This window comes from Puma concolor, chromosome A3 (genome assembly GCF_028749965.1).
Source record: "Puma concolor isolate L17-30 chromosome A3, mPumCon1.1.hap2, whole genome shotgun sequence".
Lineage (NCBI taxonomy): Eukaryota > Metazoa > Chordata > Mammalia > Carnivora > Felidae > Puma > Puma concolor.
The window spans coordinates 136,814,243-136,841,836 of record NC_141669.1 but is presented as its reverse complement, the minus strand read 5'-3'; the positions used below and the strand labels follow the sequence as shown (position 1 = coordinate 136,841,836).

Sequence of the window (27,594 nt, the reverse complement as noted above, 5' to 3'; positions counted from 1 at the left end):
GGCTTCGGTTCTGTGCCTCTAGCTTGCCACGGCCGCTCCCACCCCAGGGCCTTTGCACGCACGCAGCTCCCTCTGCCTCATATTATCCTTCCATGTTCCGCATCATTTAAAACTCATTCATCCTGGGGCGCCTGGGTGGCGCAGTCGGTTAAGCGTCCGACTTCAGCCAGGTCACGATCTCGCGGTCCGTGAGTTCGAGCCCCCGTGTCGGGCTCTGGGCTGATGGCTCGGAGCCTGGAGCCTGTTTCCGATTCTGTGTCTCCCTCTCTCTCTGCCCCTCCCCTGTTCATGCTCTGTCTCTCTCTGTCCCAAAAATAATAAATAAACGTTAAAAAAAAAAAAACTTTAAAAAAAAAATAAAAAATAAATAAATAAAACTCATTCATCCTTACAATCACAGTTCAGATCTCCTTTCCCTGAGAAAGGTTTTCCCAGCTGGCCCTCTCTCCAGGCCCTCTCCCTTGCTGGATAGTCCCCTCTATTCAACTGCCGCCTGTGGGCTGTTTATTTATAGTGAGTTTTCTTACCAGAGCTGGGGAGGAAATGGGACTGCGCTGTCTTGCATCCACAGGAGGAAATGGCCCTTCCTCGGGGGCCCAGGAGGCTGCCAGGACTGTGTTCACCAGGCCCTTCTGACCTGAGGCCCATTACACGTGAACCGAGTTTAACTGGTCCCTGAAAAGCTCCAAAACAAAAAAACAAAACCAAAACAAAGCAAAAAACCCCCCAAACAAAAGCTCTCTGTGGCCTGCCTGCCCTCAGAACCTCCGCAGCACGCTTTCCAGGGCAACTGGTGACAAGCGTGGGGTGGTGGCGAGCCGGGCTCCCACCGCCCCGTGTGGGCACCGTGCGTCCTCGGGCGCCCGCCCCCTCCCCGTGCTGAGTTCGGCCCACCGGCCTTCCTTCCGGCAGCTGGGAGCCTGCCCCCAGCTGCCCTCTCGCCTGCCGCTAAGGATCCACAGGTGTGGCCGCAGGCAGCGATCAGGTGCAGGGCAGGGGCCGCCTGGGTGGAGGGTCCCCAGCCCCTCCCAGCAGGCACTAGCTTCCACACCCCACACCCTGGGTGGACGTAGGATAACCCGCTGTGTGCTGGGCACGCTGCTTACGAAACTCTTCCAGGGGTTGCTAGGAACGCCCCCCTGGTTGGTACAAGAAAGTGAGCATTTGAGGTGGGCCTGCGGGATCCTTCCAGCACCCTGCCTCACTCAGCCCCAACCCCCTGGGTGCTGGGGGTGTGGTCTGCGTCCAGCCTCCCTCAGGGCTGGCTCCGCCTTTGAGGCTGCTGGGAACCACCGTGGCCCGGAGCAGGGTTCCCACAAGAGGGGTGAGCTTTTCAGGGGTTGTATACAGGTGGCACTGCATAGATACCCCTGGATGAGGAAGCTGTCCGTCACCACCCTGGACCAAGCACGCTGGGGGACGCTGCGGAAATCCACTGGAAGAAAATCCGCCGAAATCCACTGAAACCCCGCTGGAAGAAAGGGAGAGCGTCGCATTAAGAAGAGGCCTGTAGTTGTGACTTGAGCGGAGGCCTCCTACACCCCCAGCCCGGTGGGGGCAGGGCGAGGCGGCGGAGGCTCCCCCACAGTGAGTGTTCTCACTGTGCTCATGGTGAATGTAAATCAGGCCTCAGAGCTTTCCAACCTGGGGGTTTTGCTTTTCATTTTGTTTTCCTGACTGAAGAATGCTCCCTCCCTGGACTCATCCCCAAAGCTCTCAGGACCCCAGTGGGAACTCAAGCAAAAGCAGCCCCCCAGTGGGAAGTCCGTAAGGACCTGTTCCACGTCTTGAGGGAGCACTGGCTTCCCGGATGCCCCTGTCCTCACGTCCCTGTCCCCCTGCCCCCCAGATGGGAAGAGAGAACCAGGGGCCGTCAGGAGGGAGAGCAGGCCCAGTCCCCGGGGGCGTCCCCTCCAGAGCCCTATCCACGGGGTGGGTGCAGGGACCCCCGCCTGGCCAGAGTTCTCCAGAGCTGAGCTCTGGGGGGTGCGGGGCGCAGGGCTGAGCGAACTGCTCGCATGATGACAATGTGTCACATGTGCGTGGGGCCTGGTACTTTTCCAAGGGCTTTTAAATGCATTATCTTGTTGGAGGCTCATTTGAGGCAAGGACTCGAAGCAGACTGGAAAACAACTAATTTACTGAATTCTGAATGGAGAGGAAGCCGAATACAGCGTGTGTTTTTGCTGAATTTCAAACCAAAACAACCTTTTGTTAAAGAACAAACAAATAAACAAAAATGCGGAACATCGGTTCACCAGGGAACACAGCCTGAACAGGGGCCCTGGGCAGAGAATCACGTAGCAAATTCAAACTCCATAAACATGTACCGGGGGAGGGGGCTGCTGGGGCCACAGATGTGCTCGTCAGGGGCTGCCCGAGAGTTTTAGGGGGCTTGCCAGTGTGCCCCAGGGGACAAGGTTGACCCTTCCAGGCCGACTGCAAACACAGGGCCCTCGGGAGGTGCCACAGGAAGGGGGTCTGGGGTGGGAGTCCCCGCACAGAGCAAGAAGACGGGTTGCAGTGGGGCATCCGGCCATGCTGTGCCCGAGCGGAGGCTGCACTGCCTGTGGGGGGAGCACAAAAGGTCTCCTGGGAGCACTGCCAGCCCCGGCCAGAGGGTGGGTAATTAAAGTGGGGCAGTGAGGTGGGGTGGGATTTTCTGGAATGACTGAACGATCAGCATTCCCTGAATGGCAATGATATCATTCTGTTTCAACTGCTTCTCTGAATCAGGTCCGCTCCCCCTATTTTTGGTGGCACGGACATGGGAAGTGACAGATGCAAACGCGTGTGGGTGTCTGGGGATCAGGCAGGTTCTCGTGACCCAGGCCGGACAGGAGGGGCGGTTGCTGCACCAGCCGCCTCCAACCTGGGCCAAGGGGGTGGGGGGCCCTCCCGGCCCCGGGCCCACGGTCTGTGCGTGCCCAAGGACGCGCTGTCAGCCTGCGGTTCCTCCCGGCTGCAGCCCCGCTTCCGGGAGCCCAGTGCAGAGGCAGCAGGGCTGAGAAATCCTCTGTCGCCGAGGCTTCCTGGGGGGGGGGGCCCCATCAGCCTCCCCCAGGCCTGAGAGCCTGCCCGAGCCCTGGGTTTTTCAGCACTCTCAGGCCCCTGCTCGCCCTGTTCCCCAGAACCGCCCTGGGAGGTGGGGGCAAGAGCCCTGTGTGCCCTGTGCTTTATCGTTACACAAGGCACTCACGACCGAATCTGGGGCCAGGTCCTCTGATACAGAGCAGAGTGGGGTCTTGCTGTCCCCCCACCTGTTTGCCAAGCCCTGGAGAAGCTGGCTGGTTCCCAGCAGGAAGCTGGGAATTCTCTCCACCAAAAGAGACATTTCCTGCCTCTCCTCCTTCATTCCTGCCTGCTAGGTGACCTGTGCTCTGCTCCAGGCCAGGCAGCCCCTCCCAGGCCCACCCGCAGGATGCCTCCCGGCCTACGAGGGCCAGCACTTGCTCCTCTGTCCCACCCCACGGAGCAGGGCTGCGGCCTCCTCTCTTGGGACGGGGGTGCTGACACCTGCAGGCCTCCCCCCCATTTGGCAGGCTCTCAGGGTGGGCGGTGACAGAGCACCTCTCGGGCACGCAGGTGCTTCGAGCCGCTTGGTGTGGCCGGGGCGCCCAGACTCTGCACCCCCATCTTCCGGTCCGTGCGCTGGGTCAGCTGGACGCTGGACAGCAGGCCTTTGCCAGGCTCCGTCTTTTTTTTTTTTTTTTTCAACGTTTATTTATTTTTGGGACAGAGAGAGACAGAGCATGAACGGGGGAGGGTCAGAGAGAGGGAGACACAGAATCGGAAACAGGCTCCAGGCTCTGAGCCATCAGCCCAGAGCCTGACGCGGGGCTCGAACTCACGGACCGCGAGATCGTGACCTGGCTGAAGTCGGACGCTTAACCGACTGCGCCACCCAGGCGCCCCTAGGCTCCGTCTTCTTGAGCCGTTTGCCGGAGACCGCGATCGGGGGGCTCCGTCAGGGCCCGCCTGCCCCCCGCCACTGGCCACCCCCCGACCCTGCTGCTGAGGCTCTGGTGCGGCCAGGGGAAGCGGCCGTCGTGTCCTAAGCCCCTTTGGCTCTTGGGAAAGCGAAGCCGTCGGCTCACCCCCACGGTCCCCCTGACGCCGGGCATGCAGCTGGTCCCCAGCTGGGTCCCTGGCCCTGAGGCTGCCTTTGTGCTTGCACAAGGGAGACTCAGTTCGTCCCCTGCTCCTTGACCCTGCATCCTGCAGCCCCCTGGTGGGGGGAGTGGACAGTGCCAGCTGCCCGGAGAAGGAGCGAGGCCACCTCGGTGACCCCTGCCTCCTCCAGGGCATCTCAGGGAAGCTGGAGAGAGCTGCCCTATTGCGAGGCCATTAAGCAGGCTAATGAACCGTGAAGGCTCCCGGCCCCTCTGGCCACCCACCACGCCTCCCCTCCCCTCACGGAGCCCACCTACCACCTTGTGACTGCTATTTGTGAGTTCACGTGTCGGGTGAGGGCTTTCCCAGACAGGGCTGGGGCCTCAGAGATGCTCCCGGCCTTTTCCGGGCCCGGCTGGGACTGTGCACACAGCAGGCAGTTAATAAATATTAGCTTGGGATTACGCCCAGAGAGAGTCACCTTGATATCCAGAGCTGGGGAAGGGACTTGGGAGCCTAGGGACCCTTGGGCAGGGATGAGGTGGTCAGGGGGCCGGGGCACAGCCTGGTGACTTGTGTCCCACAGCCACATTCTCCCCCTTGGTCCCCACCCGAGGAAATGTGGCCCCTTCCTCCATGCCAGGTGGTGCCAGAGTCCCCGATGCCTTCCTCTGGGCTCAGGCAGCCCACCGGGGTAGAGCATAAGAGGGGACAAAGGTCCTGCCTCACCTGCCACAAAGGGTGCTGGTGGGGGGAGGGAGTCTCCCGACAGCCTGTCCTTCAGCACCTATGATCGACTCAGTATGGTACTCGCCTCGTGATGTACGCAGGGCGAGCACAGCCCTCCCTGCAGACCACAGGACCACGGGAGAGTCCCAGAAAGCCCCAGGGGCCTCCCGTTGGGAGTCCACACCGTGAAACCTCAGAAAACCAACCAGCCTGGGCTGTGCGGGCACCGACCCAGGACTCTGGCCCCACCCCCGTCCTCTTCCCACACCCCGGGGCTCTCGTCGGCCAGAGCGAGGTTGCCACATTGCATCTCGATGCTGGATACCGGTTTTTGAGAAGGTGGGAGGGCCGGGAGCCTCAGAACCACGGACAGGCCTCAGGGTGGGTTTCCCAACCAGGGTGAGAGAAAGACGAGGCAGAGACACAGGTGTAATGTGATGTGGCCATATTTACTTCACCCTCCAGGGACTCCTCTTGCTTCCGTAAAATTGGGTCCCTGAAACAAGTTACTTCCATCCTTTCAAAGGGGTGGGCTGCCTGGAGGCAGCAGCTGCCCTGGCTGGAGCACGGCCTGGGCTCTCCATGACGTGGATGCCATGCGAGGGGGCTGGGGGCCAAGGATAAGGCCACGGGCACCCCCTGCGGGCACTGAGCAGGGACAGGAGGCCCAAAGGCCACCTGGCCAAGGCGGCAGGGTCATCTGTGCGTCCCGGAGCCTCAAGGTCGTGCGTGCGGAGGCCCCTGCAGGGAGGAGAGTGTGAAGAAGCCGGCAGGAGGCCTGGCGGGTAACTCAAACAGCCGCAAGCCCCAGCGCCCCCGCCCCCCCCCGGGCCATCCCCCAGACCCTGAGCTGTCTTAACGAAGGAGCTGTTTCTATCACTGTGACAACTAAAGATAAAAACAAACCAAAGCCTATCTTAAGGTATAATCTTCCAATTGCTTAAAATTAATCAGTGCAAAGTGAGGTAAAGAGCCTTGTGTCACAAGGGGGCCGGGGAGCGGCCGGCCTCACACGAGCCTGCGCCTCTTGGAGTCCCTCTCCGCGTCGGCCTCCGGGGCATCCGCTTCACAGCCAAGTGGGGACACCAGGTTCAGCAGAGGGTCCTCAGAGGCCCGGCCGAAGAGTGCCAGCAGGAGAGCCACGCCGAAGCCCGTGGCACGCTCCCCCTGTGGGCAAAGGGCAGGCTGGAAGCCCTCCGCCAGGCTGAGCCAGACCCCCTCGGCAAGCCCACCCGTGCAGGAAGGGGTTCCCGGGCCAGGGCGAGGGCGTCCACCCCCCGCTCGGCCCGTGGCCCCCCTCCTGCCATCCTGCCACACTCAGAGCCGAGTCAGGCGGTGGGATGGCTCTTTGCCCTCTGGCCCCGACCCCCGGGGTCCTCTTGGGTGGGATAAAGGGTGAGCCGAAGGCCCGGGGTCTCCAGCCGAGGAGAAGGGCCGTGCACAGCAGCCACTCTATTTCCGGGGATGAGGAGACCGGAGACCAGGGGCACGGCTGGCCGAGGTCGGGCCACAGGCAGTGTGACCCTCCACACAGAAATGCTGCTGATGAGCTCAGCCCGGAGACACAGAGGGGTTCTGGGTGCACGAGAGGGTGGGAGTGGCCAGGCCGGCGTGCGGTACGTGCAGGGGTGGGGGTGTGGGGGGCAGGCGGGGAGAGGACACCCCGGGGGGGCCTGGACTCACGGCGTGCACGGGCGCAGCGATGTCCAGGTGGACCCAAACCCCAGGCCAGTCAAAGCCGATGTGTGAGGCGATGAAAAGGCCAGCACAGGAGCTGGGGCTGTTGTCCCGGTCCTAGGGGGACAGAAGGATAAATGGTGACCTTTCTGCTGCCAGCAGCGGGGGTGTGGGGGAGGGGCTCCACCAAAGCGAGTTCAGGGTTCACTTGGACCCGCTGAGGATGCCCCCCCCACCACCATGCCCCCTGGACCACATCTCCCTCAGCCACTGCCTCCCCTCGTGTCTGCAAGAGGGGGCTTGGGGTGCAGGGGTGCCCAGCGTGGGGGATTGCAGAGAGGGACCCCAAGGGCTTTGCACGTGTGTGGATTAAGCGTTCTGCCTTCACCCCAGGGAGCTGCGGAGCCAGCAAAAGAGCTGATGGAGGAGACAGACCCCAGAGTGGGGAGGAAACTTCTGGCATGGACCCGAGGCAGGGGGACCAGGGAGAGGTGCATCCGCGTTCCAGATGCTTCCACCCTGAGCACGGATCTGGGGCCCACCTGGGGGGCCCTTGTCCACACTGCTGCTAGGTCTTGGGGTCATCTGGGACTCGGTCTGCCTCACCCCACCTGGCCGGGCGGGCGGGGGGGGGGGGAGGACCGCAAACCTACCGCCACGGAGTTCTTCATGTCAGCTACGGCCGAGGTGAACTCGCTGAAGTGCAGCTCGGGGCAGTAGACCAGCGGGTGCACCAGGTCTCCGCACCTCGTCCCAGCCTTCACGCAGGCCGCCTCCCACTCCGCGCTGTTGGTGAGCACCGCAGCGTGGTACTTGCCCGTGGCAATGCCCTGGGAGGGTGGCCGGGGCAGAGGGAGGGGCGGAGCGCAGGGGAGAGGCCGCGCGGGAGAGCAGGGGCCCGGGGCGCACACAGAAGCCAAGAGGGGCAGCGAGGAGCAAAGAAAGAAAGAACCGGGAGCCACGTGAGCCACCAGGGAGGACGGTTCCTAAGCTGTCCTGACGCCAGGACCCAGCCCATGGGCCCTGCCACCTGCCTCCCACTGGGTGCCAGGGACGAGCTCCCAACCTCCCCCTGGGCTGTGAGGACAGGGCGGGGCGGGGGGGGGGGGACAGCACCAGGACTCGAGGTGGCCCACCTGCGCTCCGGTCAGCGTGGCTATGTCCAGGATGATGTCCGCACCCAGGTCCTTGCAGGCGTAGGACACCCCATCCGCCAGGACCAGCCTGCCCTCAGCGTCAGTGTTGTTGATTTCCACAGTCCTGGGATGCCGCAGAGACCCCTGCTCAGGGACGGTGCTCCCTGGGGCACTGGGACAGAGTCCCTTTGGAACTGGGGGGACCCCATTAGAGCCCGCTTCCCTCCCCGGAAGGCAGGGCCGCTCCCACCCCTACAGCGATGTAACGCCAGGGTCAGTCCCACCCCACTGCTCTCCAGCTGTGAGCCAGGGAACCCCACGCAGCCCCCTGTGCCTTGGTTTCTTCGTCTGTGAGATGGGAGAACAGGGTTGTGCGGGTAGCCTGACGTGCACTGGGCCAGCCCTGGGCCCACACGGCCTGGCACTAGGTAAACACAAAAGGGGGAGCCCCTCCGGGGGTCACCCTGCAGACAGGCGCCCATGTACGGGGCGGTGAGTGGACTCTCCTATTGCGCATCTAGACCACCTGCTCCTTCAGCTGCTGCCCACTGACTTCCCAGTGTGTCCTTTGCAGCTGGGAAGCAGTTCAAGGGCCGATCCCAAGGGGGAAGTGCAGGGAGAGCCCTCAAGTAGGAGGTCTGGAGGTGGAGTGGGGGGTGGGGTGGGGACAGGGCTTCAGGCACACAAAGAACTTTAAGCCTAAAGGTTGGGAAGGGCGCATCCCCCTAAGGCAGGGTGGATCCTGAGCCAGGCACCCTGAGGGAGCCCAACACGTCATCTAGTGATGTGACCCGCCACCTGCCCCCGGAGCCCTGGGAGCAAGCAGCCTGCTGGCCAGGGGCTCCTGTGACAGGGCGTCCTCCCCACAGGATGCGCCTCTGGCTGGAGAAGCAGGGTGAAATCTGCCTCCAGGACGGCCGTGGGTCAGGGCTGACCAGCCTAGCCCTGGCAAGGAGAGCACCCCCCCCCCCGCCACCACGAGGTCCAGCAAGAGAGCCCCTCCCCGCCCCCCACGAGGTCCAGCAGGGCCCACATGCCCAGAGGGCAGCCAGGGGGTGAAGGAAGGAGCCTTACTTTCCTGAGTACAGCAGGTGGATGTCGTCTGGCCTCGTCGCGTTGGGACCCACTGAGTTCTCGGCCAAGCAGAACACAGCGTGGAGGTTGTCTTTGAAACCCTGCAGGGGACATGGGCAGAGGCTCCAGTCACCGGCTAGCAGTGCGTGGAACAGACAGAACTGGCCAGAGTTTTCTGACCCCTGTGGACAGCAGACAGACGGAGCCCCGGGGAGCAGAGAGCACTGTCCCGTCACTCCCAGGCAGTCCTGGCTGCACCCCATCTGGGAGAGTCTCGCCACCCCTGTCAGAGCCCACGCAATTCGAGAATGAGCCCGGGAGCGGGGCTGCTGGCTTTCCTCCCACTTACCCAGGGCACGAGCCGGGCAGGTGGCTCGGCCCCTGCCTCCCGTCCACAAAGCACGGTCAGCGATCAACGTCTCCCACCGCACAAACTCTCTGAGCTCTGCGTCGGTGTACAAGAGCAAGCTACACACAGATGTGCGCATGGGGGGTTGGGGAGAGCTTGCCTCACCCAAGTTTCGGTGAGAGGTTAGTTTTCTGATGCCAAAACGTGACGTGTGCGCACGGAGAAACGTGCACAGAACGGGCTGAGTCAGTTTCTGCCCCACACGGGCCCTGAGCCTGCCCCAGAAGACCCCTCGCCTGGGGGGCAGCTGGGGCTCTCCGGAGCAGGTGTCACGCTACAGGTGCCGAACCCCCATCGAAGGTAAACGCGGGCCTGTGGCAGGCAGAGGCCATGGCACCGGGCCGGGACAGCTTGGAGCCTGAACCCAAAACACGGTGCCTGGGGAGAGCACCCCACTCACGTCCTGGGGCCGAAACCGTTGGGCAGCCCGTCGGCTCGAAGGCCCCGAAGCAGCTGGGACCACACTGACGGCCGGGCTGTGTGAGGATGAGTGTTCGCGGCTTCCAGAGTCTCGGTCCCCGCCCCCCGCCCCGCCCGCTCAGAGCTCCCTAAGACCCCTAACCACGGACGTCCGCCCAGCACGTGGGGCCTGTGGCCTGGCTGTGCCCCCGTCTCCAGCTGTCCTCGTCCCCGTGGGAGTGAGTGGCTGGGATCAAATCAAGTGTGACAACGTGTGGCCCCGAGACAACAGGGTGACCCCAGGGGCTTCGAAGCTAGAGAAATGGGGGGGGGGGCGGCCCTGAAGTCTTCCCGGAGGGAGCCATGTCGGGTCTGGGCCCGGAGAGGAGTCTGCACAGCAGGACAGCAGGGTGGTGCGGAGAGACCACGGCCCCCAACTTGACCCTGTCGGATGCCCTCCCACCCAGTTTTGCATTCGGAAGGCCTGGTTGTGCTGCTGCTTCTGGTGTGGGGTCCCCACGGAGAAGGCCAGCTTAGAGGTGCTGAGGGCCTTGGGCTCGTATTACCGGGCACTGGGGAGCGGGGTGAGACACATGGGTCTTGGGATCCCCGGAGGCGGGGGGGGGGGGGGGACTGAAAACCCGCAGGCGGCCGAGGTTTGAGGTTCTAAGGCCGCAGGCCACGGCCTAGAGGCTCCACCCTCAACCCCAGTTTTTGTGGGCCTCGATGTGAGCCACAAAATACTTAATGGTGATGCTGGCTTATAACCCACAGGGTGAACTAAGAATCTGCACATCCGTAAGTGGGAACAAAGTGTTGAATGAATAAGTAACCCGGGGAGGGGAGCATTGTTTCCCCCAGAGAACCCCCCCCCCCACTGCCAAGGGGATGTCTGCTCGTCTCGGGCAATGGTCTGGACTCCTGACCAGCCGGAATTGGAAACTGTCTGCCAAGACCTTTTTGTTTTTGTTTTCATTTGAAGGAGAAAGAAAGTGGTATGTGGTGAGGTGAGGGCCGGGCCCCATAGAAGGAGCCTGAAGGAGGTGAGCCGCCATGGCAGTCGGGGCACCCCATGTCTCTGTTGAACAAACACTTTTTATGGCGTGGGGACTTTAGGCTCCGAAGGACATCACCTGAGGCCTCCCTGGAGTCCCTCCTTCCTCTCGTTTTAGAGCCTCTGGCCTCTGATGGGTGCAGACCAGCCAGGATGAGGTGATGCACCCGAAAGAGTGGCTGCCTGTGTGCCTGGGGACGAGGCCTCGATGCCCGGGAACACCTGAGGGGCCCGTGCTCTCGGGGGTGGCCTCCTGAACGGCCTTCAACAGGTGGGTGCCTGCCACGTCCTCGGGGCAGACGCAGGAGGAACAGTCACAGCCGGCTGGTCCCTTGCTCAGGAATCTGATTCCAATGATTGGGCTCCGTGAGGCTGCATGTGTCCCGGACGGGAAGATCTCCCACTTGGCGGGTGAGCTGGGCTCAGTGACCTCAGTTGTACGGGGTGGGGGGGGGGGGCGCTGGGGGCCCCTCTGCTCCCCCGGATGTCTCTGCTCAAAGTGGTCACCCAGGCTATTCCCGAGGCAGATCCAGTCCCATTCTACCTGGTCATGGCTCACCAATGCCAGCTGGGCACCCCCCCCCCCCCAGACCCCTACCCTGACCCCAGGCCCTGAGAGCGGGCAGGCAGGCCGGGTGGGGTGGCTCCAGAGTGGCCCTCCCCATCCCAGAGGGCAGTCCTGCTCCTGGGCGTGATGGACCCAGATGGCCCATCTCTCTGTGGAGAGAGTGGCCCCCGGTCCCCACTGGCTCAGACAGCACTCTCATGATGTGACCCACAGATGGGTCGTGGCAGGAGGGGCACCCAGGAAGGCCTGTGCTCATGAGCTCGGCACAGGGCCCTGTCCGTGCCATGTGGTTTTAGGTCGGGCTTCTTCACCGGACACACGCTCATGGGGAGCCTGACACAAGCCAGACCCTGAGTGGTGGGCATGGGTGGACACACTCAGGAAAAGGCAATGTGCCCAGGCAGACATGCCCCTCAGGCAGAGGTGACACTCTATGGGGAGGTGGCACTTAGGACAGGTGACACTCAGGCAGAAGTGACATCTCAGGACAAATGACACTCTCAGGAGAGGTGACACTCAGGCAGAGGTGACACTCTATGGAGAGGTGGCACTCAGGACAGGTGACACGCAGGCAGAGGTGACACTCTCAGGACAAATGACACTCTCAGGAGAGGTGACACTCAGGTAGAGGTACTCTCAGGACAGGTGACACTCTATGGAGAGGTGGCACTCAGGACAGGTGACACTCAGGCAGAGGGGCCCCAGCAGCAGGCAGGAAGCCCCCGCAGAGCAGGGAGAGAGGTGCCGAGCTGTGGGGTCTCAGGGGCGGGGGGGGGGGGAGGAAAGCAAGCCCACCCCCAGGGAGTCCCCCTCCTCGAGGACTGCAGACGGTGGGGCCACACTCACCTGCTTGATGGCAGCTCTGAAGGCCCCCAGCACAGCTGCAGCACCCCCACAGTCCCTCTTCATCCCCGGCATGGTGGTCTGGAGGGGGCACAAAGGGGCCAGGACAGCAGTGAGCATGAGTGGGTGCTGGCCTGCCATCAGCAGTGCCCCACCTCTGCCTGGCACATAGGACCCCAGAGCGGCTCCCTCAGACCTGCAGGACCTGGTGCCGGGTCCCCTGAGCTCACACAGAACCCAAGAAACGCCCGCCCCCCCCCCCCCCCCCCGGTCACGCAGCTGTTCTCCCCAAGCGCTGGGACATAATGGCCAAAGGGGATGGGACCCTTTTGCCGGAGTGGAGCTTTGGGGGTCACCTGACGAACCAGAGGTGGGAGGGAGGGGAGCCGGGGAGCTGCCCAGACCCGCCACGTTGGCCGTGGCCTGGCTCCTACGACCCGGCCACCCACCCCCAGGCTGCCAAGTTCCCCTGGGGTCTGTCTGCAACAGCTCTCTCTGTCTGTGTCTCTGCCCAATTTTTGAGGAAGAAGCTGAGGTCTGGGGCCTCCAAGGCTTGCTTGAGGTGTCGGGGCAGGGCTGCTGGGCTGTGGGGCAGGCTTCCCCACACCTGTCACCACCTGGCCCCAGCTCCCTCTGCTCCCTGACATCAATGTCTCCAACAATGGGCTCAGGTTAACGCGAACTCTTCCCCAAGGTCACTGTCACCAGTCCCCAACCCCACCACCCGCTCTGTCGAGATCTAATGGGGGGGCGGGGGCATGCCAGGCACAGGTGCCCTCATGCTGCAGAAGTAACTGTGAGAAACTGTGATTTTTCTACAAACCGGCTGAGAGCGGTTACACGTTTTTCCATTTGATGGGCTCCCAGCTCTAATTGACAAGTTCATACTTTAAATTCGCAACAGGCCATCAGATGCAGGATCTGGGTCGGAAACGTAGCGGGTGATTTTTTTGAACCCTTATCGGATTACACAAGCCTCGGGTTTTAATGGAAAGCATTTTTAGACATAAACTGAGCTGCTTTTACAATTAAGTTGAGTGAAGATGACCCGGCTAGCACTATTGAAAATAAGCTGTCTCTTTGACCTAATCGGCGAGAAAGCACAGGATTGTTTAAACGGAAAAACGGGGGCCTCAGATCTGGAATCAAACCACTCGCAAAACGGCCTGCACAGAATAGCTCCAGATGGTCTCTGAAATTGAGTCTCCTTGTCACCAGGGCGGCGGCCTCCCGACCACAGACAAGGAGCACCAGGCGGCAAATGCACCTCAATTGACTGCGTGAGCTTTGCAGACCGTCCCCCACCGCGTTCTTCCCGGTTTTACAAAAGAGATGCTCTCCGGAGTAGCAGGAAGATGTCATCCACCCGGGACACTCATGGGGCTGTCACACGATGCGGCAAAGCAACATTGGGCCGCGGCCACGACACGGACGGCCGCGGGACTCGCCTCCGTCCTGCAGAGAAACATGGCGGGGCCAACTCCCTTGTCACCTCGCCGATGCAGATACATGATTAACTTTTCCAAGTCTCCACCGCCGAGGGCAGCTGTTTTCCATGTTCCATGTGATGGAATGGAAGGTGCGTGCGGAGCGGTCCTGTTCTCGCCAGACGCTTGCTGGGCGGTCAGGGCGGGGGCTGGGGACGGTCGCCGAGGTCTCTGCTCGGCTAGAGAACCGCGCTCCTGAACACCGAGCTTGACTCAAGGAACCACTGACGTGTGCCGGTTATTCAGACTTAGGCGTCTGGCAGATGTTTTCTTTTTTTTTTTTTAACTTTTATTTATTACTGAGAGAGACAGAGTGCGAGCAGGGGTGGGGCAGAGAGAAGGGGAGACACAGAATCCGAAGCAGGCTCCAGGCTCTGAGCTGTCAGCACAGAGCCCGACGCGGGGCTTGAACCCACAAACCGCGAGATCATGACCTGAGCTGAAGTCGGACGCTTAACCGACTGCGCCACCCAGGCGCCCCAAGGCAGATGTTTTCTTAAAAAGGAACAAAGTGAAACTCTCACTTCCAGAAGAGCCGACAGTAGTCGCTGCCGGTGGTAAAATCTGAGCTTTCACGCAAAAATAATGATTTTGAAAAACTTGTATCTGTCTCTGTGACAGCTTCTTAATAGCGATTTTTAAAAATGAGATGGATGGTGGGACCAAGTGTGGCTTTTAAAAATATCGTACGTTGGGGCACCTGGGTGGTTCAGTTGGCTGAACGTCTGACTCTTGGTTTTGGCTCAGGTCATGGTCTCACCGTTTGTGGGTTTGAGCCCCGCATCGGGTTCTGTGCTGACGGTGTGGAGCCTGCTCGGGATTCTCTCACTCTGCCTCTCTGTACCCCTCCCCTGCTCACTCTCTATCTCTCTCTCTCAAATAAGTGAATAAACATTTCTTTAAAAATTTTTTAGAAATACAACGACATGGGTGGTGGAACCAAGTGTGACTTTTTAAAATAGTATATGTTGTGTCAAAATTCGGAGGTTCCGCCTAACTCCGGGGACAGTGTCTTCTGAGTGGCCCACGCATGACGCCACAAAATCACGCAGAGTTTGAGGCAGACCGTAATAACAGAGCGCACAGAGACACTGCCACGGTTTCTGATCCCGCACGAGCACTAAGCTTACAGACGCTCTCGCTCGACGAGTTTTGGTGTAATAATAGCAAAGAAAAACGCTCTTGGGTGTTTGTAACGGGCACTACAATATTTCTCCCTTTTCCAACTACAAAATGAGTGAGGCCAGACTTTCTTTTTATATTTCAACTAAAACAACAGATCACGATAGACTAAATGCAGAGGCAGCTACAAGATCATGGCTGCCTTCTAGTAAGGCAGACGCGAACGAGACTGGCAAAATGTCACATAATGCCCCTCTTCTCAATGGCTTCTTTGCATTGGGGGAAATGCAGCTATTTTCGTAAAATATTTACATGAACATGCAATGGGTTTACACTGTTACTTTAAAATAAACAACGATCTCTCCCCAATTTTAATTTCTAGTAGGGTAAGTATCAACCGACATCACTCTTCTAAAAGAATCTCCTTAGGATCAATACTTTTTGAGAGGGGAAGGGGTTCTGAGACTAACACATTTGAGACCTAAATTCACACTGATCCTGATTTACCTTTGAAGTCTTTGGAGACAGTACCCCCAGCAACACATGCCTCCTTCTTCAGCAGCCCCTGCTTCTCACTCTGGCCCTCCAACAAACCAGCATCCCAAATAAGCATCTGATCCCAGGAGAAAGGAGCTTGCAATTCTCCCCGCTGGCACTGAGCTGCCTCCAGGGCAAGAGCCAGTGTCACGGGTGAGGGAGAGCTGTAGCCAGCACCAGGTGCAGCCCAGGGCTACACGGTCTTTGGAGTCTGAAAATAATAATTAACAGACTAAGAGTCGGTTTGCCTGTTGTCATCAGTGGTAAAATATTTCTCCCGAAAAATCCGTGGCTTGAAGTGAGTTTTAATCGTATCAAATAAAAGGTTTGAACCCACCCATGGTAATTACGTGTCTTTTTAGAAACCTCATTCTACATGGATGCTAATAAGTGCCAGGTGCACAGCTGGCCTGACCAGCACAGACGTGCCTTCCACCAGGGAACGGAGGTGGGGTCGGCACCCACGGTGCCACGCATCCTGCCCGCAACCGTGGGCTCCGAGCGAACCCAAGAGTGCAGGGAGCCTGGGACTTTCAGCCTCCCGCCGTCTATGGGAACCACTGGACTTGTTTAAAACGTTTTTACTCCGCAGACCTTTGAAGGCTGCTAGAATCCATCTCGAAGGGCTGAAAACATGGACAATATCACAATTTCTGGGGTTTCGTGGGAAATGGGATATCTGTGTATTGACCACTTCATGCAAGAGAAACTCTTCAAGATTAAAATTAATCGTGGTCTTGGACCGATTTGGACCAAGCACGAGTGAAGACGGTCTCACAAATCTGGTACCTCTGTCCAGGCAACGGACATAAAGATGTGGAAAAGATCACTTTGGATAAAATCCCAGACAAACCTGCAGAAGCGAAGGCCTGAAAACAGACACCGTCATGCTAACATCTGTTATCATGACAAACCACAAGGGAGACATACGCTATTTTCCGTCTAAAACAGCACGTTAATGTTATTTAAAAGTGTCGATGTATTACCGTCTTCTTTACGTGTGCTGTCATATTTATCCCTTTATTTATCAAAAAAACCTTTTTAATGTTTATTTGTTTCTGAGACACAGAGAGACAGAGCATGAGTGGGGGAGGGGCAGAGAGGGGGGGACACAGAATCTAAAGCAGGCTCCAGGCTCCGAGCCGTCAGCCCAGAGCCCGACGCGGGGCTCGAACTCACAAACCGCGAGATCATGACCCAAACCGAAGTCGGTCGCTCAACCGACTGAGCCACCCAGGCGCCCCTACACTTTGTTTATTTTCAAGTAATCTCTACACCCAGCATGGGGCTCGACCTCACAGCTCCGAGATCAACAGTCACACGCTTCACCCACTGAGCCAGTCAAGTGGCCCTATAATACTTACTTCAACTTTTTACTGGCATGATAATATATATGGAAGGTGTTTGTTTTTTTTTTAACCTTTATTATTGAATCATTTCCTGATTAGTCCTGAAAATAATGCTGTTTACAGGAGGAGGGACATTACCAAAAAACCAAAAAACAGGGGCGTCTGGGGGGCTCAGTCGGTTAAGTGTCCGACTCTGGCTCAGGTCACGATCTCACGGCTCCTGGGTTCGAGCCCCGTGTCGGGCAGGGCCTGGAGCCCGCTTCGGATTCTGTGTCTCCCTCTCTCTCTCTGCCCCTCTCCCGCTTGTGCTCTGTCTCCGTCTCTCAAAAACAAATGTAAAAAAAAAAAAAAAAGGCCATCCACTCTGGGTACCAAATGCACTAGACGGACTAGCGGTCGGTGCGAAAGGCAGCACACAGCCGCTAAGCGAAATAGTGCCCAGCACTGGGGTTCAGGTCAGAAAGCGCCGGAGCAGCGGTGAACCCCACCGTGCGCGCCTCATCCACGGGCCGGCGCCTCCCGGCTCCAACGAGTGCTGCCAGGGGGAGACAGAGGACCCGTCCCTCCAGATCCGCTGAGTTTACCAAAGGTCGAATAGCCAGCCTTCTGTGAGAATCTTCCTGTTTTGTAAACGTTGGTAACTCACTCAGATTATAGACCGGCGCTTGGGCCAACAGGACACATCTGTGAGCCCCGCCGGTTGCCAGCTCTCCGTGTCTGCTCTGCGTGAGCTTGGCCTGTCCCGTCTCTTCTAAAGCGTCCTCTCTGGGAAGGTTGGCTCTCCTTTTCCAGGTCTCCTGGGGCACCGATTTCACATGCCTGCTCCTTCCCAGGCCTTCTGGGTCTTGGCGCTGGAGGGCCCAGCCCAGGCCGGGTGCCCAGTAGTTGCTCAATGCGAGTGTGTGACGTGAGCAGATGAAGACGTGTCCCTCCTCCTCTTCCTGGTGCCACCTCGGCTCGCGGTGCACAGCAGGCCTGAACGCGCCGGGTGTGGAGGAGGGAGACGGAGCCACGACGGGTGCCAGGCTTCGGGACACGGCCACGCCTGAAGGCCGCCCACAGGACAGACTTCTGAGACCTGGCCTCACCAGAACACCTGTAGGCGGCTTGCCTGGGGTCCAAACCCCTCCGGCCTTCTCCAGGGGGCCTATTCTCCGCACAGGCTCCCGCAGACCCCCACTAAGCGTTCTGTGGAAACCCTGGATGGTCGTGGGAACAGTGGGCACCACCCCACGCCCTTCGTTTCAGATGGAACCACCGATTCCTTAAACCTTGCCTCCTTGGGTTAGTTTTCCAACCTTTTCATTGTTTCTGCAGCTTTTTTCTGGATCCCGTCCAGATTTTTTTGTTTGAAGTGTGGACACGAAACCATCTCCCCCCCAGAAGAGGAATCAGCCCGGCCGATTCTTCCCGAACTTGGCTCCCCAGAGGCACGCCCCAAGGCCAAGGTCCCAGAAACCTCGCTTGCTGCCTTCCTCCGGCGCCCCTGAGAGGTGATGGGCCTGCCTACAATCCTCCTCCCCTGGGCCCTGTCCAAGCGCTGGCCCCCGGCACCTCACCTTCCCTTTGATGCTGAGACCCCCGGTGTCGTAGACGATCCCTTTGCCCACCCACGCAATGGTCTGGGTGGCTCCTTCTGGGGTGTGGCTGAGGACGGCAAGTGCGGGGGGGTGCACGGCGGCTTTGCCAACACCGTAGATTCCTACAGAAAGCACGGGGGCAGGGTCAGTTGGGCTCGGGTCGAACCGAGCAGAGACCTCCCAGCAGCACCGCCCCCCCTCCCCCTCCCCCAGAAACACCAGCTCTCTCCCAGGAAACAGCCGCTGGCGTGTGGATATTTCTCCCGGAGCATGTGCAGCCCTAGCCCAGGCGACCTGCCCCCTCTCCTGCCCCCTGGCCAGCGTGGGATTGGGAATGCAAATTAGTTCCAAAGCTCTGGGGCTGCAAATGAATTCTATGCGAAGTATCGTTAGGCAAAAAAAAAAAAAAAAAAAAAAAAAAAAAAAATCCACTGAGGGGAAAAAAACCTGTATCATTCCCAGAAAGAAAAGAACACGATTGCAGAATGAAATGATTTTTGGATAACGCTTCAAGGCCACTCCAGCCCACGCTGATTCTCCCACCCCGAGCCCTCCACCCTTTCCAAGCTCACTCCCACCACAGCCTCGCTGCAGCCATGCCACTTCCTATCTTCTCAAGAAAGCCTGTCGTGGGCAGAGACCATGCCTTGAAGTCCCCCAGGAACCAGCCTGAACAATCATGAAAACCAAGACGACAGCTGATAATGGCTGCCGGACAAACTCCTACACATCCTGTAAGACCCGATGCAAACGTCCTCTCCTCTGTGAAGATTCTTCCCCGAGAGGAGCAGCCTCTCCCTCTACCTGTGTGGATGGTTTACGTGTCTTGTGGTGGCACCTCCAAGAGAGCCCCCTGGGCCCCTCACCTCCGGGCGTTCTTGAGCACGTGGGGCCCCTCCCGCTACGTGTGGACAGAACCTCAGGTCCCACTTGTTCTGGATACAGCAGAAGTGACGAGATACCACTTCCGAGACTGGGTTACAAAAAGAGACCTTGGCTCTTCCTCGCCTGTTCGCGCTTCCTCGCCCAGAAGCCGTGCTTTGAGGGAAACGGCTGCCGCCTGTGAGCTCTGCTCGAGGAGAGGCCCTCGTGACAAGGGACAGCCAGCAAAGACCCCAGGCCCAGTGACAGAGAGCACATCATCGGCCCCGGTCGAGCCTTCAGATGATGGCCGACCCAGTCAACATGTTGGGTCTCTGCCCAGGAGAGACCCTGCACCCAGCACCCGGCTCAACCGTGCCTGATTCCCTGCCCACAGGACTGCGTGGCCCTTCCTTCCGGAATCGTTTGTTTGGCAGCCACATATCAAGAGTACGGTGCCCCTCCCCCAGCGAGACTGAGAGCACCTTGTCCTAGTGCCTGGGGGGCGGGGAGGATGGGCCTGGTCTCTAGGAAAGGCCCTCTGAGAAGGTGGCTTCCACTCAAGGTATGCAGGGTATGATGGCCCTGCCATGACAACATCTCGGGGAAGTACTCAGAGAAAGACAGCTGTAAAGATGAGGCCCTAATGCATTCCCAAATGCAAGCTGGTGCAGCCACTCTGGAAACAGTATGGAGGGTCCTCAAAAAACTGAAAATAGAACTACCCTACGACCCAGCAATTGCACCACTAGGCATTTATCCAAGGGATCCAGGTGTGCCGTTTCCAAGGGACAGGTGCACCCCCATGTTTATAGCAGCACAATCAACAGTAGCCAAAGTATGGAAAGAGCCCAAATGCCCATCGATGGATGAATGGAGAAAGAAGATGTGGTCTATATATATATATATATAATGGAGTATCACTCGGCAATCAAAAAGAATGAAATCTTGCCATTGGCAACTTCGTGGATGGAACTGGAGGGTATTACGCTAAGTGAAATTAGTCAGAGAAAGACAAAAATCCTATGACTTCACTCGTATGAGGACTTGAAGAGACAAAACAGAGGAACATAAGGGAAGGGGAACAAAAATCATATAAAAACAGGGAGGGGGACGAAACAGAAGAGACTCACAAATATGGAGAACAAACTGAGGGCTGCTGGAGGGGCTGTGGGAGGGGGGAGGGGCCAAGTGGGGGAGGGGCACTGAGGCATCTACTCCTGAAACCATCGTCACGCTAGATGCTAACTAACTTGGATGTAAATTTAAAAACAAAAAAAAATTAAAAAAAAAAAAAAAAAAAGATGAGGCCCTGATGCGAACGTGGGCCTGTGCACTCGAGGAGCAGAAAGGTCCTGCTGAGCTGGCCCAGGGAGCCAGGACGGTAGCCTTTGTGGACAGGGAGCGGGCCACGGAAGGACTCGGACACCGTGGCTTCCAGAATCCAAACCAGAACCTGAATCAGTGCCTCATTTCTCCCCCAGAGACGGTCTGCCTCCCAGGGTCTGGCCTTGGGGTTGGACGCAGGCTGGCCTCTTTCAGGGGAAGCTTGAAGCGACCCAGGGTGCCACCCACCACCACCCTCGCCCCCCAGCACGCAGGACCGGCCCGAGGCCACGGCCTTCAAGGCTCAGCTCTACCCACCTCCAAATCCTCTCGTCTTCAGCTCCTCATCCCGGATGATCGTTGGGGTGATCCCCAGGTCTTTTCCAACTTTCTTAATCTCCTGGACACGATCATGGAAAAAGCAACACAAAGACACATGAAAATGGCTTCAATCAGGACGAGGCCGTGGCTCTGGGCCAGGGATGAGCCGACGCCCGCGTGGCGGAGGGGAGCCAGGGCCCCAGCTCTCTCGGCTTTGGGCGTGATCAAATCCAGGACAGAGGGCCCAGCCTCCAAACTACAACTTCCTGCAGGTTCACGGCTGCAGTCCTGCAGAGAGGCCTCGCGGAGGAGGCTCTGTCCTCCCTCCGCCCTCCGCCGAGGCCTGCTGGCCCCTCGCAGCTGGAGGGACAGCAGGACCTTGTCCACAGCCGCCCCACGCTTCCTTGGGTGAGCTGCAGTGACTATGGACACCGTCCCCTCCGGCCTCAGGTTTCCTCTGGCTTCCTCGGGGTCCACCGATGCTTCTTCCACCCTGGCCCCACCTTGGCATGACTGACTCCCCTGGGCCACGAACCTCGAGGAACGTGTCTGTGTTCATCTCATTACACGGAGTGTCCACAATACGGGCAGCCAGCCGCACGCCTTCCGTGGCGTTTGTTAAGCACTGGGGAAGAAAACCAGAGGCTGTCACCGGGGACCTGGGGCCAGGCAGCAAAGGCCGTCCCTCCCTCTCTGTTCCCCCAGGGGCCAAAGGCACAGGCAGCACCGAGGGGAGGTTTCGGGGCTGCTGACAGGGCCTCGAGGGGCAGGTCACGCTGCCCGCTGTTGCTCTCCAGTGCCTGTGACCCATCCAGCAGCCTTCAGAAAGTTCAGCGTGGCTCCGTACCTCGCCTCCAACACAGATGACACAATAGCCCTGCAGCCTGGCGTCCCGGCCGGCCGTCAGTGGGACCCACCTTCCTTGCCAAGACTCCTCTGCTGCTTACCCCCTCATTCTGGTGTCAGGCGGCCCCTGGGCCTGGCCCTGAGCACACGCTTGGCATCCCCGCCCCGGCACCTGCCAATCCCACGTCCCCTGCTGGGGAGAAGTGCCGTCCTTTGCTCCTGACTGAACGAACGTCTGTGTCGCCCCCAAACTGGTACCTTGAGGCCCTAACCCCCAACGTGATGCTATTAGGAAGACTTTGAGAGGGGATCAGGTTGCCATGAGGTCGGGAGGGTGGGGCCCACCGTGGGAGTAGAGTCCTCAGTAGGAAGAGGGAGGGCGCGGCGAGAAGGTGACCACCTACCAATCAGGAAGTCTCCACCACACCCCACCCTGACCTCAGACATCCGGCCCCCACGACCGTGAGGAATACCTATCTGTAAAGACGCCCCCCGTGGCCTGTTGTGGCCTGAGCTGTAACACACCCTCCCTTCTCCTCTGGTCAAGGCCCTGGCCATCCTTTGTGGCGCCTCTTGAAGGCCGTGTCCCCCGGAAGCTTCTCTGGACCTTCCCAAAAAAGTATTCTTTGTCCTGCGCCCACTGGCCCTCCTTCCGGCCCTCCGGCCATCAGGGTGGCGTTTTTGTCACCTGAGCCCCAGGTGAATGTGTCACAGACTCCCTGCCCTGTCTTCCTGGCCATCCAATGCCACACCACTCTGGGCACGGGGTCCCCACCCTGCCTCGTGCGGCTCACACGTTGGCCCAGAGCCCAGGAGGGAGCAGGAACCCGACACCGTCCACCAAACTCAGCCCGGCACGGGGGACGCCCTCTAGACGGGTGTCTGCGCTCCGATGCGGACGCTGCCCACCCCCGCCACCAGCCACCCCTCCAGGCCCTGCCTCTAACTTCTGCCAAGAGCATCTGTCCTGCTCTCGCTTTAACACCGACCCTGGAAGTTCTTTGCCTTCTCGTTCGTCTCCACCTGGCTGCCGCCCACGGCGCCCCCTGCCCCACCCCGCGCCCCCCACCACCACCCCATGCTTCAGACACTGGGCTGGCCGGCTGCCTCCATCAGCGCGCAGGGAAGGGGCGTGATCAGAAGAGCGACGGCACAGGTGCAGCGGGGGTACAGACAGCTGGAGCGTGTCATTGCCCTCCCCAGCCCCACAGCGTCGGGGAGGCCAGGCTCGGGGGCGACGGCACCTGCCCAGCCACCTCCTAGGCCCTGCCGAATGGCTCAGAGAGCTCCTGCCATCCCCAGGTAATTACACCCCAAAGCCTCAAAGGCAGAGACGCAGGACCGGACAGCTCAGATAGGAGATGTGACCGTGTGGTCCCCGCCACCTGACAGCGGGGTCTCCTCTGGGAGGCTGAGGGTCCCTGTCCGCGGCTGTCGCGGAGAACATTGCTCATCTGTGACGCAGCCCGTGGCTGCTGTCTGGGAAGCGTGTCAGTGCCCCAAGACTCGTCTCGAGGGAGGCCAGGCGCTCGGCCGGCAGGCCTCCGTGAGCTCAGAGCTCCTGGTGCGGCGCGGCCGGGCGAGAGGGCCGACGGCACCTGCGGGGGAGGCCGGGGAGGCTCCGGGTGCCCTCCGGCACCCCAGAGCCTCGTGAAGAGCCTGCGCCTCCTCGTGCCTCAGCCTCCCCATCACAAAAGCAGGATCAAGCATTCATTCATTCATTCATTCATTCATTTCATTCCACCCACGTTTCTGGGAGCTCCCGCTGTGCGGCAGGCTCCACACTAAACCCTGGGAATTTGAACGTGTCCACGGTATTCCGGTCCAGCAGAAAATCGCAACACCCCACTCGGTTAAACGCTACAGGGGAGGAGAGGCCACAGGAGCCCAGACCGGAAGAGGACATGGAGGGGAGTCGAGGGGGGCCCCAGAGTATAGAAAGGGCCACACGGGTTATCAGAAGCTCCTGCGCTCATGATCCAAGGCAGACGGGACAGAGGACTGACGGACAGTGGCCGCGGTTAAGACCTGGCTCTGTCCCTTGCTGGTGGGGCCCCCTTAAGTCACCTGATGTTGCAAAGCCTCAGTCTACCCAGCTCTACAATGGGATTAAGGACAGGCACCAAGACAGGCTGTCGAGAGGATTAAGCACGGGTGTGCGTGCGCTAAGAGCAGTTCCTGCTACCCGACAAGCCCTGGAAAACTCCGCGCTCACGTGGCCAGAGGAAGGACGAGCGTCTGGAGGCAGCAAGACCAGCGAGGAGACTGCTGCAATGGTCCAGGAGAGCAGCAGGGGGCGGGGGCGGGGGTGGGGTTCCCCGTGGCAGTGGCAGTGGGCAGAGCAAGATGCCCTGGACGGGGGTCAAGGAGACCCACCAGCCCAGCGGCCCTCGTCACGGGTCGGGCTGTGCTGGGGCTACAGACCGGAAGCTTCTGGAAGCTTCCATCCCAACGTGGGGCACAGAGGCTGAGCAAAGATGTATCACACGAGGTGGGATGGTGCTCGCACTCAGCAGGCAGAGGGCCTGACTGTGAGGGAGGCCATCTCAGCCAGATAGCCAGGCCCCCGCCCTGGGGGGAAGGGATGCGGGCAGAAGCTGGACTGAGACCAGGCAGGTCCAGAGCAGGAAGGACCTGGACAGGGAAGCTGAGGAGGAGGTAGGAGCCTGGCAGGGCATAGGCCAGCAGGAAGTCAGCCCACCGGGCGGCAAGGAGGGAGGGAGGGAGAAGTGCTTGGAGGAGTCGGGGAGTGGGGGAGGGGGAGTCCAGGGTGCTGCTCAGGCTCGCAGCCCCAGGGTCTGGTGGAGAGAGGCCCGAACTCCAAAGGGATCCCCGCAGCTACAGGGGAAGGTGGTCATCGGTGCCCGTCTGAGGGATGAGCTCACAGGCCTACGGGAACCCAGAGATGGGAATGCCGGACGGTCGGGAAAGGGATAAAGATATGGCTGTAGGCCGCGGGGGACGTGGGAAGGAGGCACGACTCCTGGGTGGGGCAGACCCTTCCAGGAGGGATGACAAACGGGATGACAAAGGTCCCAGTCCGGCAGACAGGGCCCTTAAAAAAACAATGTCAGGAAGTGGGGTGGAAACTCCACTCGGTGGGCTGAGGGGGAAAAGGGAGTTCAGAAAGGCAAAACAATTAGCCCGTGTGTTTTCAACGTCTGGAGATGAATGGAAGGAAAGGAAAGGAGCTGTTACGAGACAGTGGAGACGGAAGCATGGCCTCTCCTCCTCGAGCAAAGAATCCAGGTGGAGGGTGAGGGGTGCTGGCCTGGGACAGAAGTGAAGGGTGGGGGTGGGAAGCACAGCCCGGTCTGGCCGGGGACGAGGAGGGTGAGGCCACGGGACAGTAGCCACGGGAAAGGAACCCAACCCCCATACAAGGACTTCTGACTTAGAATCTCTCCCAGCCTTGCCTCACCTCAAAAAAGGATTATCCTGCGGGAGCCTGGGTGCCTCAGTCGGTTAAGCATCCGACTTTTGATTTCCGCTCGGGTCATGATCTCAGGGTGTGTGGGATCGAGCCGGGAGTTCCGGCTCCACACTGGGCGTGGGGCCTGCTTGGGATTCTCTCTCTCCCTCTCTCTCTGCCCCTCCCCCATCTCAAGAATAAATAAACTTTATAAAGAAAAAAGGATTCTTCTGAAGATCCAATGCAATCACGTGTGTAAAAGTGTACCATGGAAAGTAACGTGATATACACGTGGACGGGATTCTTAGTATGAAATGTGAAAGTGCCTGGCACTGGTTAGGTGCTTGGTAAATACGGGTCCAACAGACTGAATCCTGAAAAGGAAGCCCACCCACCCAGAGAGGGGGCAGCTGCCTGGCTCTGGAAAGGCCTCGGGGGCCTTCTGGGAAGTTGCTGCAGTAGCCCAGCGCCACGTCACCCCCTCCGGAGGCGGGGGAGACAAAGAGAGAGCTCCCCAACTCCCCTTCCAGCTGCCCCCCGCTCGCGCAGGCCCAGGGGACACAGCCCGAGCCTGCAGACACCCACTTGCAAAGTGGACACCTCCACTGGCCCGTTGTCTTGTCCCACCAGGAAAAACTCCACCGTGACTGTCTTCTTCTCCGTGCGTCTCGAGGCCCCCGAGCGGTGGGTGAAGAGGGGGAAGGCCCGGGCCAGGGCGCACGCGGAGGCAAAGGCGTCCGACCGCTCACACACCATCTGCGGCACAGAGAGGCAGAGCCGTGAGGAGGGGCAAACCCACGGGGACTGCACTCAGGCAGTGCTGGGGCCTCGAAGCTGGGCCAGAGGCCACTGTGGGTACAATCTGGACAGAGGGGCCCCAACACAGCCACCGCGCAGGGGCCTGCCCAGAGCCACTTCCTCACTGCGTGAGAAAGGGACACGTCGGCCACCGGATGTGGACCGTCTCCGAGACAGGAGAGGAGGACGCCGAGGGCAATGGGTTCAGGAGTCTGAGATTTGCCACCGAAAATGATCTAGGGTAAATGGCCTAGTCTCTCTGACCTCAGCTTCCCTTCTGTGAGCAGGGGTTACAGTGTCCTGGGTTGTGGCCCCATGTCCACCTGGGAGGTACCGCGAGCCTGGGTGCCCAGCAGGCATGACACACGCTCCCCGATGGTAGGCAGATGGCCTTCGGCACTCACCAGGATGCACCGATGGGTCCCGGGCGGCAGGCAGGTCCGCACAAGTCGGGTGACGAAGTGGGCAGCGGAAGGGCTGTTGTGCCGGCTCACCCTGGAGGGCAGGGCGGCCACGGTGGCATAGTTCAGGTAGAGGGGACAGCTGTCCGTGGGGTTGGGGTTGAGCGTGCTTAGCGCGGCCTGCCAGAGCTGGATCAGAAGGGGAGAGACCAGAGACAGACACCAGACTTCAAACAGCCCGCATGCCGGGAGCCCGGCCCTGCATGCGGGCGCTTGCGTCGCCAAAAGGGCCCTTTTGCAGCTTCCCCGGGGCACCCACGATCCGTAATTAAGATGTGTGGCATCTCGCTGGAGCTAAGCGTGCGTGTGTGTGTGTGTGTGTGTGTGTGTGTGTGTGTGTGTGTGTGTGTGTGTGTCTGCTGGCACGATTCCACCCTTGTGGGATTACACGCTGGGGATTTAAAAGGCCGGCGTGGGGGCCGCCTGGCTTCGAGCTGCCAGCCCGCACCGGGGTGGGCCCGGCCAGGTGCCGCCGCGAGGGCTTCCGGAAGCGGGCGGCCGGCTCCTCCCCCGCGGGGCCGCGCGCGCCCCTCGAAGGCGGCGGCGCCCTGGAGGCGGCTCCCGGGGCGGGGGGGCGAGGGGGGTGGGCGCCCAGCGCCGCCGGGCTGGCCTCGCGCCCCTGCGGGCGCCGGGCGGGGCCTCCGGGCGGCCGCGCGGCCCGCTCACCTCCTCGGTGACCCGGGGCTGCAGCTTCCCGCGGACGTGGCTCCAGGGCACGCGGTGCAGGTGGTGCAGCTGGCCGAGCAGCAGCAGCGGCCGGCTCTGCGGGTCCGCGTCCCCGGCGCTCGCCTGGAACTGCAGCCCCACGTTCGCCATCTTCCGCCGGCCCGCGGGCCCCCACCCCGCCCCCCCCAGGCCCGGCCCGGCCGCCGCCCCGCTCCGCTCGGGCTCCGCTCCGGCCCCGGCCTCGGCACCGCCCCGGCCCTGCCCGGCCCCGCCTCCCCCCCCCGCCGCTCCGGGGCCGCTCGCGAGACGTGCAGGGCCCGCCCGGGGCGCGAGGGGGCGCCGGGCCGGCGGGGCGGAGCGGGCCGCCCTGACCCCGGGGCGGGCCCCGACCTGCAGGCCCGGCCTGGCAGGCGCCCGACCGGCAGCCCGGCCCCGGGCCCGGGGTAGGCCCCAGATGCCGGCAGGCTGCAGGCCCCTGGGCAGGCCCGGATCCCCGGGGCGGGCCCGAAAACCCAGCAGCCCCGATCCCGGGGCGGGCCCCGAAGCCCGGCGGGCCACCCCCTCCCCGCCCCCACCGCCACCGCGGAGGCAGGCCCCGAGCCCCACAGGCCCCCCAGTGGGTCCTGCCTTCAAAGTGAGGGAAACAGCTCTCCGGATAGCTTTTCCAGGGAGAGGCCCTGGCCTCCAGCCCCAGCACACCCTGGTGGCCCTGACCTCCAGCATATCCCGAAATGACCCAGGCCCAACCTCAAGTCCACCCACGCAGCTCCCACTGGACCACAGTCTGGATGAGTCCTAAGCAGGCCCAGCTGCCAGCGGTGGTCCT

The 27,594-nt window shown here is 60.6% G+C and overlaps 1 protein-coding gene and 1 long non-coding RNA gene across 2 annotated transcripts in view; both read right to left on the bottom strand.

Moving 5' to 3' along the window:
* LOC147582847 (uncharacterized) overlaps positions 1-864 on the bottom strand; it is a 75,800-nt gene extending 74,936 nt beyond the window's left edge. The window contains exon 1 of the long non-coding RNA XR_015248805.1: positions 528-864. This is a non-coding gene — a long non-coding RNA (uncharacterized LOC147582847). The remainder of the gene's footprint in view (positions 1-527) is intronic.
* Positions 865-5,752: 4,888 nt separating this feature from the next.
* On the bottom strand, positions 5,753-26,958 carry NPEPL1 (aminopeptidase like 1). The gene is made up of 12 exons (XM_086702584.1): positions 26,769-26,958; positions 26,046-26,231; positions 25,429-25,599; positions 21,121-21,210; positions 20,583-20,664; positions 18,057-18,199; positions 12,006-12,083; positions 8,730-8,830; positions 7,656-7,779; positions 7,173-7,349; positions 6,526-6,636; positions 5,753-6,009 (listed from the first exon to the last, which is right to left on the bottom strand). Exons 1-12 carry the CDS (start codon positions 26,916-26,918, stop codon positions 5,851-5,853), a joined length of 1,572 nt encoding a protein of 523 aa, XP_086558710.1. The 5' UTR covers positions 26,919-26,958; the 3' UTR covers positions 5,753-5,850.
* Between the last annotated feature and the right edge of the window lie 636 nt (positions 26,959-27,594).